General features: G+C 40.8%; 1 protein-coding gene across 2 annotated transcripts in view; it reads left to right on the forward strand.

The window, feature by feature from the left end:
* The window catches only part of WDR35 (WD repeat domain 35), a 44,791-nt gene that overhangs the window by 17,906 nt on the left and 12,628 nt on the right, over positions 1-14,257 (forward strand). For both annotated transcript variants that reach the window (XM_080685831.1, XM_080685832.1), the window contains 8 exons: positions 4,130-4,274; positions 5,066-5,135; positions 6,424-6,477; positions 8,774-8,883; positions 9,340-9,550; positions 10,069-10,149; positions 12,950-13,086; positions 13,638-13,841. In XM_080685831.1, the coding sequence (XP_080541957.1) occupies positions 4,130-4,274; positions 5,066-5,135; positions 6,424-6,477; positions 8,774-8,883; positions 9,340-9,550; positions 10,069-10,149; positions 12,950-13,086; positions 13,638-13,841 (1,012 nt within the window). The remainder of the gene's footprint in view (positions 1-4,129; positions 4,275-5,065; positions 5,136-6,423; positions 6,478-8,773; positions 8,884-9,339; positions 9,551-10,068; positions 10,150-12,949; positions 13,087-13,637; positions 13,842-14,257) is intronic.

Raw genomic sequence — 14,257 nt, forward strand, 5'->3', positions numbered from 1 at the left:
TCACTGATGGTTGATTTTCTTCTCTATCTTCCCCCATAAGATTTTGAGCTTCTTAAAGATCTACATCTATTAATTTCTATATCCCCACTACCTAAGACTGTACTTGCCCCATAACAAATGTTTATTGAACATATGAAAATATTTAAAATACAGTCCATTTATTTAGTAAACCATCCATGAGTATATATTGTTTCATGTACTATACTGGGTACAGGGAGGGCTAAGAACTTAATTATGGCATTTCCTGTAGGATGTCTAAATAAATAATTAAAATATAGTCAATTCATTGAGCAATGGCCATCAGTCCCCTGCTAGGTGTTGTGCTAGGTGCTGTGCGTGAGGACATCAGGGACATCTTATCAACTGAGAGAAGGTTTCATTTAAGCCGAGTTGTGAAGGGCACTTCTTCAGGTGACATTTAAGGAGAGAAAACTGCACTTGCAGGGGGAGGAAGGCATGCAGAGTGCCTGAACAATGTCCGGGGCCTGTGCTGCAGCCTTTGTGGCGGGAGCAAGGAGGAGCTTTCTGAGGACCGGCCGCAGCACCAGCACCGAGCCTTCCGCGTGTTCAGAGAGGGGTCGTTTAATGAAAACATTTCAGGGCAGCCTCAGTTTACCAGCTCGTTAAAGGGCTGAGCAATGAATAAAAAGGAAATTGGGGGAACATTACCGATGCAGACATTTATTTCAGTCCTCTGCATGTGAATATTGCTTTCTTAAAATGTTTTTCCAATAATCTTTGTAGATATTTTGAGTTTCTCTTTCCAGATATTGAATAGCTGAGAAGGACATGGAGTGCTTTTATCCTGGTGTGTTTTCTTCCTAATTATCCTATCTGCTGAAATTTGTTCTTCTGACTGTGTCCTAGCCGTTTAGGTCTAGGAAACTAAACACTAATCTACCTGGAGAGGTGGATCTTTTAATAGAGATCTAGCACATTTATGTCGATAGGGTTAGCTACCCATGTGAATCTGCTGAAATTACTGCCATATTGGTTCAAAAGAACCTACTAGTATGTTTTAGATATATTTGTATTTGTTTTTTTTTTGTATTGACTAGTGGATCTGAATATGGCTCTATTATAAAAACCTATGTGGGTAATACCAGTAAAACAAAAATAGCAACCACACCTAACGCTAACCCTTAATGAGAGGCAGTGTGCCCAGTGGTTAAGAGCATAGATTTGGAGCCAGATTAACTGGGTTTGTATCCCGGCTTCTACCGCTTTCTAGCTGCGCAACTTCAGCAAGTTATTTAACCATTTTCTCAAGTGTCTTCATCTGCTAAGTGGGAATAATAATACTGTCTATCTGAGAGTGTGGTTGCGATGTAATATTTTAATTTTATATGAATATAATTATGTTATATAACTATAACTATAATTAATATATTAAAATATATGCCTAGCATAATTTTGAAAAATTCAATAAATACAGACTTTTAAAATTGTTATTAAGCATTTATTTTATGCCAGGCACCATACTATGCTTTATATTTATTATTTTTTTAAATCTTTAAAGCACCCTTTAAATCTTTAAAGGGTGTATCTTCAATTTACAGTTCAGAGAGAATAAGTACTATATATATAAGGCCACAGAGTTAGCAAATGCTTTTAATTTGAATTTAAGAAGTCTGACTTTCACTGTAAAGTATAACATTTTAATTTTGAATTAATCAGGCTAATGACAAACTCTTGTGATTACTTAGGATGAATCGAAATAAAGGGACGTGAGTATCTATAATAATAAAAGCGTAATATGCTAATTAGACCAGACGTCCTTCCGGATGAAGCTGGGGCTGTGAGGGAAGCCCGGGTCCCGGGTGCCAGAGGGAAGCCGGTGCCGGCAGCCAGGGGAAGGAAGGCCTACTCTTGCACGAATTTCGTGCATCGGGCCTCTAGTATTTTATAATTGTAGGTAAACATTGTTTAGAAAAATGCTTTATTTAATGTGCTTATAAAAATGATGTTTTATTGGAAAGCAGTTATAGTTTGTAGAACATTGCATCATATTAAGGGCTGTAATGTGACAATAATTACAGCATCAGTCTCTGTGAGAGAATTTACTAAGAATTCGCAAAGGTCTTATGATTTAGCCACGACGTTGGGGTCAGCGAAAGCTGAGCAGAGCGGGCCTGGCTTGCTGAGTCACTGCATTCAGCTCCCACCAGCTCTGCCAGGACGGCCTTTCAACCAGTTGTTCCCCACAGGGAAGGCTTCTGTCTCCCTCTAGGGTTTGGAAATAGAACACATTTTAATAGAAAAATCTTAGACAGTTATAAGGAAAAATTTTTTAAAAATACAATTCACTATACTGAGTTATTTGCATATCAAAATTCTTGAATTTGAATTCCCAAGTTGTTAATATATTCATTTAACATCATACCATGAGTCTAGTTTCTTCAGTTCCTAAGTCTTTTACTGCCTTAATGTCTTTTATTTGGCCTGTGGCCTGAATGCCATAAATGGCAGCTGCAATTAACACCATTTGTTTATTCTGGCCATATAAATGGTGACTTTTCATAATAATTATGAATAGAATACTAATTTTTGTACCATTTAAATAGTTATTTTAGAAATTAGGTATTAAAATGGTCTTTTATGAAGGGCTTTTTTGTTTTTATATATTTTGTGTGAGTTTATGTTTAATTTTATTTTGTTTATTTTGTTTGTGACTTTGGACAAGTATTTTCCTTTTTAATTCTACATTTCTTTATCTGTAGGATGGATTTGATGAGACTATCAGTTTCATCTAGTTGAGGACAGCATTAGAGACAAGGGTACACAGAAGGAGTGTCACTAAATGTGCTCTAAGAAGCAGAACATATAAAAAGAATTATATGTTTTGGAGAATATATTCCTAAATTAGGAAGGAACTTTGGGGAATTTTCTTTTTTTAATCCTCACCTGAGGATATGAGAGAGAAAGAGAGAGAGGGAAACATCGATGGGAAAGTGAAACATCCATCGTTTGCCTTTTGTTAGCTTCCCAACGGGGAATCAAACCTGCAACCCAGGTATGTGCCCTGACTGGGACTTGAACTGGCAACCTTTCAATACACAGGGTGACACTCAATCAACTGAGCCACTCTGGCCAGATTTCCTTTTCTAAACTAATGAGGAAATATAAGACATACAAGATCAGAGAGAAGGTGTAGTAAATGCCTAAACCAAGCAGTAATGGTAGTGGGGAAGGGAGGAAGGACTGGGATTTTATTTTTCATTCATTAGTTAATGGACACGTGGGCTGTTTTTACTTTTTGGCTATGATGAATAATGCTGTCACGAACATTTGTGTATGACTTTTTGTGTGGACACAAGTTTTCCTTTCTCTTGGGTATACCCAAGAGTGGAATTGCTGGAGCATATGGTTACTCTGGGTTTAACATTTTGAGGAACTGCTCAGCTGTGCACCACTGTACAGTCCAACCATTTCTTCACATCCTGTCAATACTCAGGTCTTGTGTGACTGCTTGATTCTAGCAGGTGCGGTGGGTGTGAAGTGGCACCTTGTGGCATTTGCCTGATGGCTAATGCTCTTGAGCATCTTTTCATTTGCTTAGTGGCCATTTGCGTATCTTCGTTGGAGAAATTTCTGTTCAGATCCTTTGCCCATTTTTCAGTTGGGCTATTTGTCTCTGAAGTATAAGAGTTCTTTACATTTTCTAGATATAATTCCTTATCAAGCATTTGATTTGTAAATATATTTTACGTTTTGTGGGCTGTCTTTTCAGTTTGTGGATGGTGTCCTTTGAAACACACATGTTTTTAATTTTGGTGGAGTCCAGTTTACCTACTTTAGCTTTTGTTGCTTGTGCTTTTTCGGTGTCATAGTTAAGAAACCTTTGCCTAACCCAAGTCACAAAGATTTACTCCTACATTTCTTTCTGAGAGTCCTATAGTTAGATCTGAAAACCTTTTTATAGATCTGCTACTTTTTCTTCATTGACCTATTTTGAATGAACATTTTCTGTGTGGGTTTACAAGCTTTTGACTCTCAGCTGATTTCCCAGACGGTGTGGGGTATGCTGTCTGTATAAGGAGGGTTGAACTTGGGGATCGCTGAAGTCCTTTGCGGCACAATCTGAGGTTCTGTGCGACTGTAACCTAATTGTCCCAATGTTTTTTAATAGTTCCCTTATTTGTTGCAATGACCAAAACCCATGTGATAGCAGCTTCAAAAGAAGCATTTTATATCTGGCAATATCGTGTGTCAAAGAAGCTCACAGCGTTGGAAATTAATCAGATGACACGGTCTCGGAAAGAAGGGAGAGAAAGGTATGTCTCTTGGTGCATATTTTTTAGAAGCTCAACTGTATCATGTTTATAATATTTATTTTTTATTTTTTCAAAACCTGTAGAGAATTTTTACAAGTTTCTTTGCACTGAACTGACAACATATGCCAGGGGGGCAAGCTCTCTAATGCTGTCCTCAACTAGATCACGTTTAAATCACACAGCGTTAGTTATAAATTGTCATGCCTGAGAACTGTTTTGATGAACACAAATAATATTTTCCAGTTAATCTGAATATCTTTCAAATGTATCTGTTTAAATTTATCAAAATAAAAGAGAGGTAAGAGTGGTGTAATAAAAGAAAGCCCTTAGAGGTGAAGACTGGAAATCTGTGTTTTTATAAGGAAATGGCTATTCTCACCCATCTCCTCTCACATAGGTAGGGTTACGATGCTCTACTGAAATATGGTGATTCAGCTAAGGCTGGTGTGTGAGTGGTGCAGATCCTTCCGGACAGGAGGGGGTGATTCTAGTGCTCTTCACCACAGGAGAGGCAGGGCCTTAGACACAGACATGGACGAGGGCTTAGGTTGGGTGCACCTGTCACGTGGCTTTTGTCTCTCACCTGGTAGGTAGATAATTTCTACCTTTATAAGATTGAGCATTGTCAAGAATTCTTTAAAATAATGGCGTTTATGTTAAATAACAATATTCATTGGTGTCATCCAGTCCTTTATATAAATATAAAAAAGACTGTATATTTATATGCCAGATTCAGATTATGAAATAGTATAACCTTTATATTATCTTTGAAATTCTGATTTTCCCCCCAGAATCTATCATATTGATGATAGTCCTTCTGGATCAGTGGATGGAGTGCTTGATTATAATAAAGCCATTCAAGTAGGTGATTTTATTGCTGCCATCAAACATTAATATGTGTAGATTTGGAAATACTGTAATTTTATTTTGAGATCAGTAAAATAATTTGTTTCCAGTGATAGCATATTATCCTAATAATTCTTTAAAAATTTTTCTATCCTGAAAACCTTTGTATAGATCTGCTACTTTTTCTTCTTTTGATTTTTAAAAACATTTTATTTTAAAATAATTGTAGGCTCACAGTAAGTTGCAAAAATAGCACATAGAACTTCTTTACCCAGCTTCCTTCAAATGGGACATTTTTTTTTTTTTAATATATTTTATTGATATTTTACAGAGAGGAAGGGAGGGGGATAGAGAGTCAGAAACATTGATGAGAGAGAAACATCGATCAGCTGCCTCCTGCACACCTCCTACCGGGGATGTGCCCACAACCAAGGTACGTGCCCTTGACCGGAATCGAACCCGGGACCTCCCAGTCCGCAGGCCGACGCTCTATCCACTGAGCCAAACCGGTTTCGGCAAATGGGACATTTTTTATAAATGTAGTATAATATCAAAATCAGGAAATTGACACTGGTAATATTACTGTTAAATTATGATCTGATTCCTTATTGTTTGTATGTGTGCCTTGTGCTAGCTACTTTTTCATTTCCACACCTCCTCTCTACGCCATCCCTGTTCCCTGGCAACCACTAATTTGTTTCCATCTCTAGAGTTTGACACCCTGAGAATGTTTTATGAATGAATGGGCTTCCTTTCACTAAGCGTAACCTCTTGAGTGCCATCCAGGTTGTGACAGTGCCAGGCCATCGCCCTCCCTCATTTTGGCATGGTGATCCTTCTACCATCTGTTCATCTTTTATGGCTAAGCTCAGGTTTTTGCCTCCATGCTCCTTCCTCTGATCTCATAACTACTGGGTGAACTTCTTTTTTAAAAATACATTTCTATTGATTTCAGAGACGAAGGGAGAGGGCGAGAGAGAGAGAAACATCAATGATGAGAGAGAATCATGGATCCACTGCCTCCTGCACGCCCCCGACTGGGGATCGAGCCTGCAACCTGGTTGACGCTCAGTCACTGAGCCACACCAGCCAGGCCCCAGTAGACTTTTGACTAATCCCTGAGGGTAAAGATTTCATCCGAGTATCTCTAGTGCTTAGTTTAGTGTCAGTTTAGTGTCTGGCACATAGTAGGTTAGTAAAAGTTTGTTAAGTTAGTAATGTATTGTTGAACTGCATACTACCTTATACCAGATTAGTCATCTAATAAATATTTGTTAAATAACAACAAATGCATTTATTTTAGGGCACAAGGGATCCAATTTGTGCCTTAACTGCATCTGATAAGACGTTGATTGTGGTAAGTTGTGAAAAAAAATTATGAGTAATAGTTGTTTAAATTGTAAAAATAGAACAAAGCAACATGTTTTGGATTTGAATATCAACTTATGGGGCACTTTATGTTTAACTGAATCCAACATAAGAAATAAGAAAGTCTTAAAGATTGCCTCACAAATTGTTCATCTTTTGCAAAAAGCTGTTAGTAAAAGCAGTAGAATGAGGGTCAGCTGGGGAGAGTTTGACACTGGGCTGAAGGAGCCCTCTAAAGGGCTGGCAGAGGTGGGGCGGATTGGATGGTAGTTGTAGGTTTAGAGGTTTCCTCCTCTATGTTGCCTGCTAGTTCACGTTGGAGAAAGTGCTTTGGCTCAGCTACTTCTGTAAGATTTAGGGTGAAGCGGTGGTGTGTTTGCTAGCCATTAAAATAAAGAAGTACATGGCAAATTTTTTGCTGAATTTTTCAAATAACATCAGTGTATAGTGTCTTTTCTTGAGTTCTGATATTCGAAAATATTAATTTTAGAGATAAGTGTTGACTTTGACGTAGTAATGCTGATAGAGTCACTGAATTTGAATTCTGGAAACCAAGCCTGAAGGGCGTCTGTTTCCAGTTCTAGTCACGTGCTTTAGCCATTAGTTAATTTAAGGGGGAAACAATCTTAAGAACGTGGTGTTCATTTTTCCTCACCTAATGAACTCGGTGTATGTTTTCAGCAGTTCGTCTTAGGTCTGTGGAGTCTCTGCTTTTCTCTTTTGCTATATGAGGGTGGCTTTTAAGTAAATATTTGCGTGTGTTTCTGACATTTTCAGAAAATAATAACTTGCAACTCAGAACAATTACAAAAATTGACCTCGCTCCTAAATGAGAACCCACCTATCAGAAACGCATTGAAGTAGTTTTATTATCAGCCAAAAGTTCCGATGGCGACGTCCTCTGCATTGAACACCTCTTCCCACTGTTGCCATGTAAACAGATTTTTAGAACTTTTACTTTTTCAAACTTTTTAAGCCACAGGACCACCTTTTTCAAAAACAAAATCTTATTTTGTCGATATCTTAAATATTTTAACGCCCACATGTCTCTTTTATACATTAGAAAACATCCCCCCATCCCCACCCGCTGGCACTCCCGGCCTTCCTGATTGGCCCCTCTCGGGAGTCACTGTGCAACAGCAGCGCTGCTCTGTGGCAGGGAAAGGGACGAGGGGAGACTGGCGGCCAGGAGCCCCCACTGTGCCCCATTGCCTGGGCTCGGCTTGGGGCACAGAGGCTTTGAAAGCAGTGGTTCGCTCCTTAAGGCCTGCACAGAGTTGCACAGGAACTTACACTCTATTTCATTCTTAAGCACATTTAACACTGACTGTATCACTGCTTTCTGACAATCTTCCCAACACATATCAGACAGACTTTCAGCAGCAACTGTTTCACACAGTGATCTTATCTATGAAATTTAATGCAGTAAATGCTTTATATTTTATTTTATTTTTATTTTTATTTTTAAAAAATATGTTTTATTGATATTTTACAGAGAGGAAGGGAGAGGGATAGAGAGTTAGAAACATCGATGAGAGAGAAACATCGATCACCTGCCTCCTGCACACCTCCTACTGGGGATGTGCCCGCAACCAAGGTACATGCCCTTGACTGGAATCGAACCCGGGACCCTTCAGTCCGCAGGCCGACGCTCTATCCACTGAGCCAAACCAGTCAGGGCAATGCTTTATATTTTAGCCTTTTTTTTTTTAAATATATTTTATTGATATTTTACAGAGAGGAAGGGAGAGGGATAGAAAGCTAGAAACATCGATGAGAGAGAAACATCGATCAGCTGCCTCCTGCACACCTCCCACTGGAGATGTGCCCGCAACCAAGGTACATGCCCTTGACCGGAATCGAACCCGGGACCCTTCAGTCCGCAGGCCGACGCTCTTTCCACTGAGCCAAACCGGTTTCGGCAATATATTTTAGCCTTTAATGTACCCTGAATGTTACCCTAGACATCTATAAATAACACTAGGTATTTCTTCCTTGTGATGTAAGAATGTGTATGTTATTGAAGAACTAGATCTTTGACTTCTTTTTCAAATGCTACATGAAAACAATTGGATCACCTTCTGCCACTTTTAAAAGCTTTTGATTAACTTAGGAGAGAAATATGTACTCAGTAACATGATTCACTATCACAAGGGGATTTGCTATGATACCATCACTTTGATTTTGAAACAAATTATGAACATATAGAGAGACCTGTAGTTGTAATTTAATATTGGTCTTTAAAATATTGTGGAAATTTGCTTAATCAAAAGTAATTTCCATAGGGTCGTGAATCTGGCGCCATTCAGAGATACAGCCTTCCTAATGTTGGTTTGATTCAAAAATATTCCCTTAATTGCCGAGCCAACCAGTTATCGCTGAACTGCAACTCTAGGTAAGTCTGAAGGCCCCCCTCAAGCAGATGTGTGACTTAGACGTCATCAGTGTGGATTGCTAGATTTATGTAATAAATGCAAAGATATGTGTGTGTTTAAACTTGCCTTATAGTTCAGTGTGGTTTTACTATACTGTATTTGTATTTAATTATTTATATTTTTGGTACTGTATTTGGTTTAGATGTCTTTCTCTAATTGGGCAAAACATAGAAATGCTAGTGTAATGTTTAAGTTATTTATATGCCAGTTGCTTTAATCTCCTTGGATATCTTTTCCTCACAAGGAAGCAAAGTGGAGAGTAGTCCATGTCTTCTATCAAATTTGTAAAGCTGTGTTTAAAGTCAGTTTTTTAGTTAAAGCCATTTCTACCTGGATTGCTGGGTCATCATTACACTCATGCACGCCGATAGTGATGTTATTACCATTCTCCCCCTTCTCCGATTTCATTACTGTAGCCGTCTTGCCATCATCGACAACTCAGGCGTCCTAACCTTCTTTGACTTGGATGCACGGGTAACAGACAGCACGGGGCAGCAGGTCATTGGCGAGCTGTTGAAACTGGAGCGAAAGGATGTCTGGGATATGAAGTGGGCCAAAGATAATCCTGACTTGTTTGCAATGATGGAGAAAACAAGAATGTATGTCTTCAGAAACTTGGATCCTGAGGTAAAGACAAGAAATGAGCATTAACGGTACATGAATCATAACGGTACAAATACCAAGATCTGGGCATTTCTCCTTGGTTTCCTCAAGAGGTTTATTGGTGTTGTCTGCGTGAATTTCTGAAATAAACAGAAGCATCTCCGTGGAGTTTTAGAGTATTCGGCCTTACAGGGGAATGATACCCGTCCTTTCCATACTGTCTACGTCCTCTGAGAGTCTGTGCCTGTGGAAAGTGTTTCTTAAGTGGCTTTAACAGAGCAGCCTTCTTCTTTTTACATCTGAGCTTGTTGTCTGGCTTGGCTAGCACTTAGATTTCTATGAGATTTACAGCTAGGTGAATTTTTATAACCTTACCACTGCCTGGGTTTCTTCATAAACCATGCTGCACTGTTCTCATTCACGAGGACCTGCTGGCTGTGGGCCCCGTGTGGTTAACTCACTCCGCTATTCATTCCTCATCTTTATGTTGAAGAAGGAAAATTTTATATAATTAAGCATAACATTTGTTTTTGTCTTTAAAGGAACCCATTCAGACTTCTGGATATATTTGCAACTTTGAGGATTTGGAAATTAAATCTGTTTTATTGGACGAGATATTAAAGGTAATTCTTTTTTTTTTTTTAATCCTCACTGGGGAGGAGAAGGGTGAGAGAGAGAAACATTGATGTGCAAGAGGAATATCAGTTGGTTGCCTCACATAGGAATGTGCCCCAACTGGGGATCGAACCTGAAACCCAGGCATGTGCCCTGACCGGGAATCGAACCCGCAACCTTTTGGTAGGGATGACACTCCAACTAACTGAGCCATAGTGGCCAGGCCAAGGTAATTCTTAAAAAACAATTATATTTCTGCTGCTGGCTTGACTGGGATTAATTTTGCAGCAAGCAGTGTGGGGTCCCGGTTAGGGGTACGCATTGAGGAGTCAGTCTACCCGGGTCCCACCTGCTCTGTCACTGTGCACCTTCAGACAGTTCCCTCTTCTTCAGAGCGTCACTTTCCTGTCTTTACCTCTATCAAATATGGATAATGGTAATACCTATCTGATCGGATTATGATTTATAATGTGTACAAAGCACTTAGCACAGTGCTAGGACCAAGAGCTCAAAAATGGTAGCTAGTTGTTGTCATTTTTATATGAATAACGAAGAGGTCCTGAAGAAACTTTTGACAATATACTTAATCCCTTTCTGGTTCTAGGATACTTGAGTAACTTTTTCTTTGAAAATTCACCATCTTTTCATTTTTTCCAGTTTTTTAAAAAAAATATATTTTATTGATTTTTTACAGAGAGGAAGAGAGAGGGATAGAGAGTTAGAAACATCGATGAGAGAGAGACATCAATCAGCTGCCTCCTGCACAGCCCCTACTGGGGATGTGCCCGCAACCCAGGTACATGCCCTTGACCGGAATCGAACCTGGGACCCTTCAGTCCATAAGCCAACGCTCTATCCACTGAGCTAAACCGGTCAGGGCCATTTTTTCCAGGTTTTTAAAAAATAACCTATTTCTGGTTCCAAATATCTCTTCAAACCCCTACTTTGGTCTTCATTAACCATCATTTGAGAATTAGATTTAGCTTCATTTTATCCAAAGCGCTTACTTTTTATATGTACTTGGTGTATTTTTTGGAATCAGAATAGTAGATTTTAAATTTCCAGAAGTTAGTTGCAGTTTGTAGCATATTTTCACGTTTTGGTTTGATATGTACGTTATAGGCATTTTATTAGGACCAGTTTTTTTCTTCCCTATATCATGACCACCCTGCACTAGCAGGATGGGCCCCACCCAGAGTTCCACTTGGATGGCAGGGGTGATGAGCCCACAGGCACCCGGAAGGTGTAAAAGGGTTACTGCTTCCATAGTGAGGCTTCAGGGGAGCAAGGGCAGCCCCCAGCTGGTCTGAAAATGGTGAGAGAGCAGGAAGGAGACTGCGTGAGGCTCTTTGGGAGTTAGAGGGTAGTTGTCTAGTCTCATATTTAAATCTTTTGGGAAACACGACAAGCAAAAGGCCTTATCTCTTTTTTTAAAAATATATTTTATTGATATTTTACAGAGAGGAAGGGAGAGGGATAGAGAGCTAGAAACATCGATGAGAGAGAAACATCGATCAGCTGCCTCCTGCACAGCCCCTACTGGGGATGTGCCCGCAACCAAGGTACATGCCCTTGACCGGAATCGAACCTGGGACCCTTGAGTCCGCAAGCCGACGCTCTATTCACTGAGCTAAACCGGTCAGGGCGAGGCCTTATCTCTTTATTCATAAGAGAGGAAAGGGAAAATATGTATTCTCTGATGTTGTGGATTCAATTGAAATAGGACAATAACTCAGATGGAGCCAGGTCTGTTCTTTCAGAAATCTAAACAGGGACAGGTCTTCTTCTTCGCTTGTTGCGGAAGTGCTCTCCACGTGGAGAAGAGCCAGGTGCTCCCACTGGAGAGTGTATAATCCTAGGTCGCAGTAACACCTCACACTTCACCTTTGATGTTTGGCACTGACAGCAGTTAAGCTTCACCCCTCACCCTTCACCCTTGCCCTCCGGCCTCACAGCTGTAGGACGGTAGGCAGGCCCTACGAAGAGCTGTCAGCCAGAAAGCAGTGGAATTAGGATCTGAGCCAGGTCTGTTGGGATCCCAACCTCATGCTCTTTTCATACTACTTCCTCCTTTGTGCCTGGAGATCCCCAAGGGCTTCCCAGTTTCTAGATACAGTGGTTTCGTGGCAGGGTGAGCAGGGGTCCACGCGGCTCAGTTCACCTTTTCAGAGAACTGGTCTCGGGGAGCCATTGCTGCTTACACCCGGGGGCTCTCATTTTCTCATACGCTTTGCTTTTCCTTGCTTGGAATACCTGGGATGTTGCTGAGTTCATTCTAACCACTTGTTTCCTTTCTTTGGCCATTAGCTCTTCCCTGCGAGACAGGCCTTCGTTTTGTTGTTGTTGTTAGACAGCTAAGTTACAAAACAGAGGCGGCGATGAGTACCAGCTCTTTTCCTTTTGTTTGCCTGCTGCTCACCAGCACGTGGGGGCTGAGAGGGAGGGGAAGGAGGGAGGGGCAGAGGCCGTGCCCCCACGTTGGCTGCTCTCCTGGAGGCCCAGCACTTTGGACAAGAAGTCAGCGGTGCCTCGGGAATAGACCGTAGACTGTTTGAGCTGAGGGAAACCAGGCTGCCTGAGTGTCCCTTCTAGAAAGGGACTCCTTCTACCACTGTCCCCTCTTCCCACAGGCAGCCTGATAGCCCAGGAGGCATGTTTCTGGGTAACTCAAAAGACCCACACGGGGGACTTCTTTTGCTTCCAAGTTTTGCCTACACGATGATGCAGTTTTTTGTTAAACTGTAAACAAGAAACATATACTCCAAAGGCAACTGTTTGCATTTATTTCTTTCCATCTTTACTGTTTAGAATCCAGAACATCCCAACAAGGATTACATAATTAACTTTGAGATTCGGTCCCTGCGAGATAGTCGAGCGTTGATTGAGAAGGTGGGAATTGAAGATGCGTCTCAGTTCATAGAGGACAATCCACACCCCCGACTTTGGTATGTAGAAGTAGAACCCCTCCCCAAGTGGCTGGTAGGTGTTTTCTTTTTAATTAAAATTTTTTTAAATTGATTTTAGCGAGGAAGGGAAAGGAAGAGAGAGAGAGAAACATCAATGATGAGAGAGAATCATTGGTTGGCTGCCTCCTGCACGCCCCCTAATATTAGGGGATCGAGTCCGCAACCCAGGCATGTGCCCTTGACTAGAATCTAATCCGGGACCCTTCAGCCTGCAGGCAGAGGTTCTATCCACCAAGCCAAACTGGCTAGGACTGGTGGGTGCTTTGAAACCCTCAGCTCTGGCTCCCTCTCCTGCCAGCCTCCATCGGGATGGCCTTCCCGCTCTCGTTCTTCTTTTTAAGATAAATTCATTTTAGATGTGGAAGACCTCAAAATAGGCCTAATATTAAATGAAGTGGGTATAAAAATGTGTGAGAATAATTGCTTCCCACCGTGTTTCACTGGAAACCATAGTTACAATCATTGAGTTCTGGTTCAAGACTCGTTTATCAGGAATTTGCCAGGGACTTTTCGGACCCTTTTCTCTGAAGGCGCCTGCTGGCTGAAGCGGCTCTCCAGAAGCTGGATTTGTGCACCGCAGAGCAAGCGTTCGTGCACTGCAAAGATTACCAAGGCATCAAGTTTGTGAAGCGCCTGGCCCACCTGCAGAGCGAGGCCATGAAGCAGGCAGAAGTGGCTGCCTACTTCGGCAGGTTCGAAGAGGCTGAGAAGATGTATCTTGACATGGACAGAAGGTCAGTGCTCAGGGGGCCGGCATCCGGGGCACTGCCGGAGGGCGTCACTTTTTTATGAATGAGGAATGTAAAACAGACTAACGGTACCAAACCATTTCTTTTAGAAAATCATTTCAGGTTGGAGTACAACCTAAATATTCCACATGCCCCCCATTAATTTATGGCTTGTAATTTGGGGCAGTTTTCTTAGTTTTCACACATATGAATAGCTGGCCCTGGTAGATTTTTTCACTGCGTAGGAAAAATAATCATGTGAGCACGGAGACTGGGGGCTTTTCTCATTTATGACACAGTTCATTATTTGGGTTTAGTTATTTAATTTACTGTTGTCAAGGAGCATGAAATCAAAATCAAACGTATTTAGGGATTGAGTTTTACTCTTTATATTTTATTTTAGATTCATATAAAATAATGTA

This window comes from Plecotus auritus, assembly GCF_963455305.1.
Source record: "Plecotus auritus genome assembly, chromosome: 8".
NCBI lineage: Eukaryota > Metazoa > Chordata > Mammalia > Chiroptera > Vespertilionidae > Plecotus > Plecotus auritus.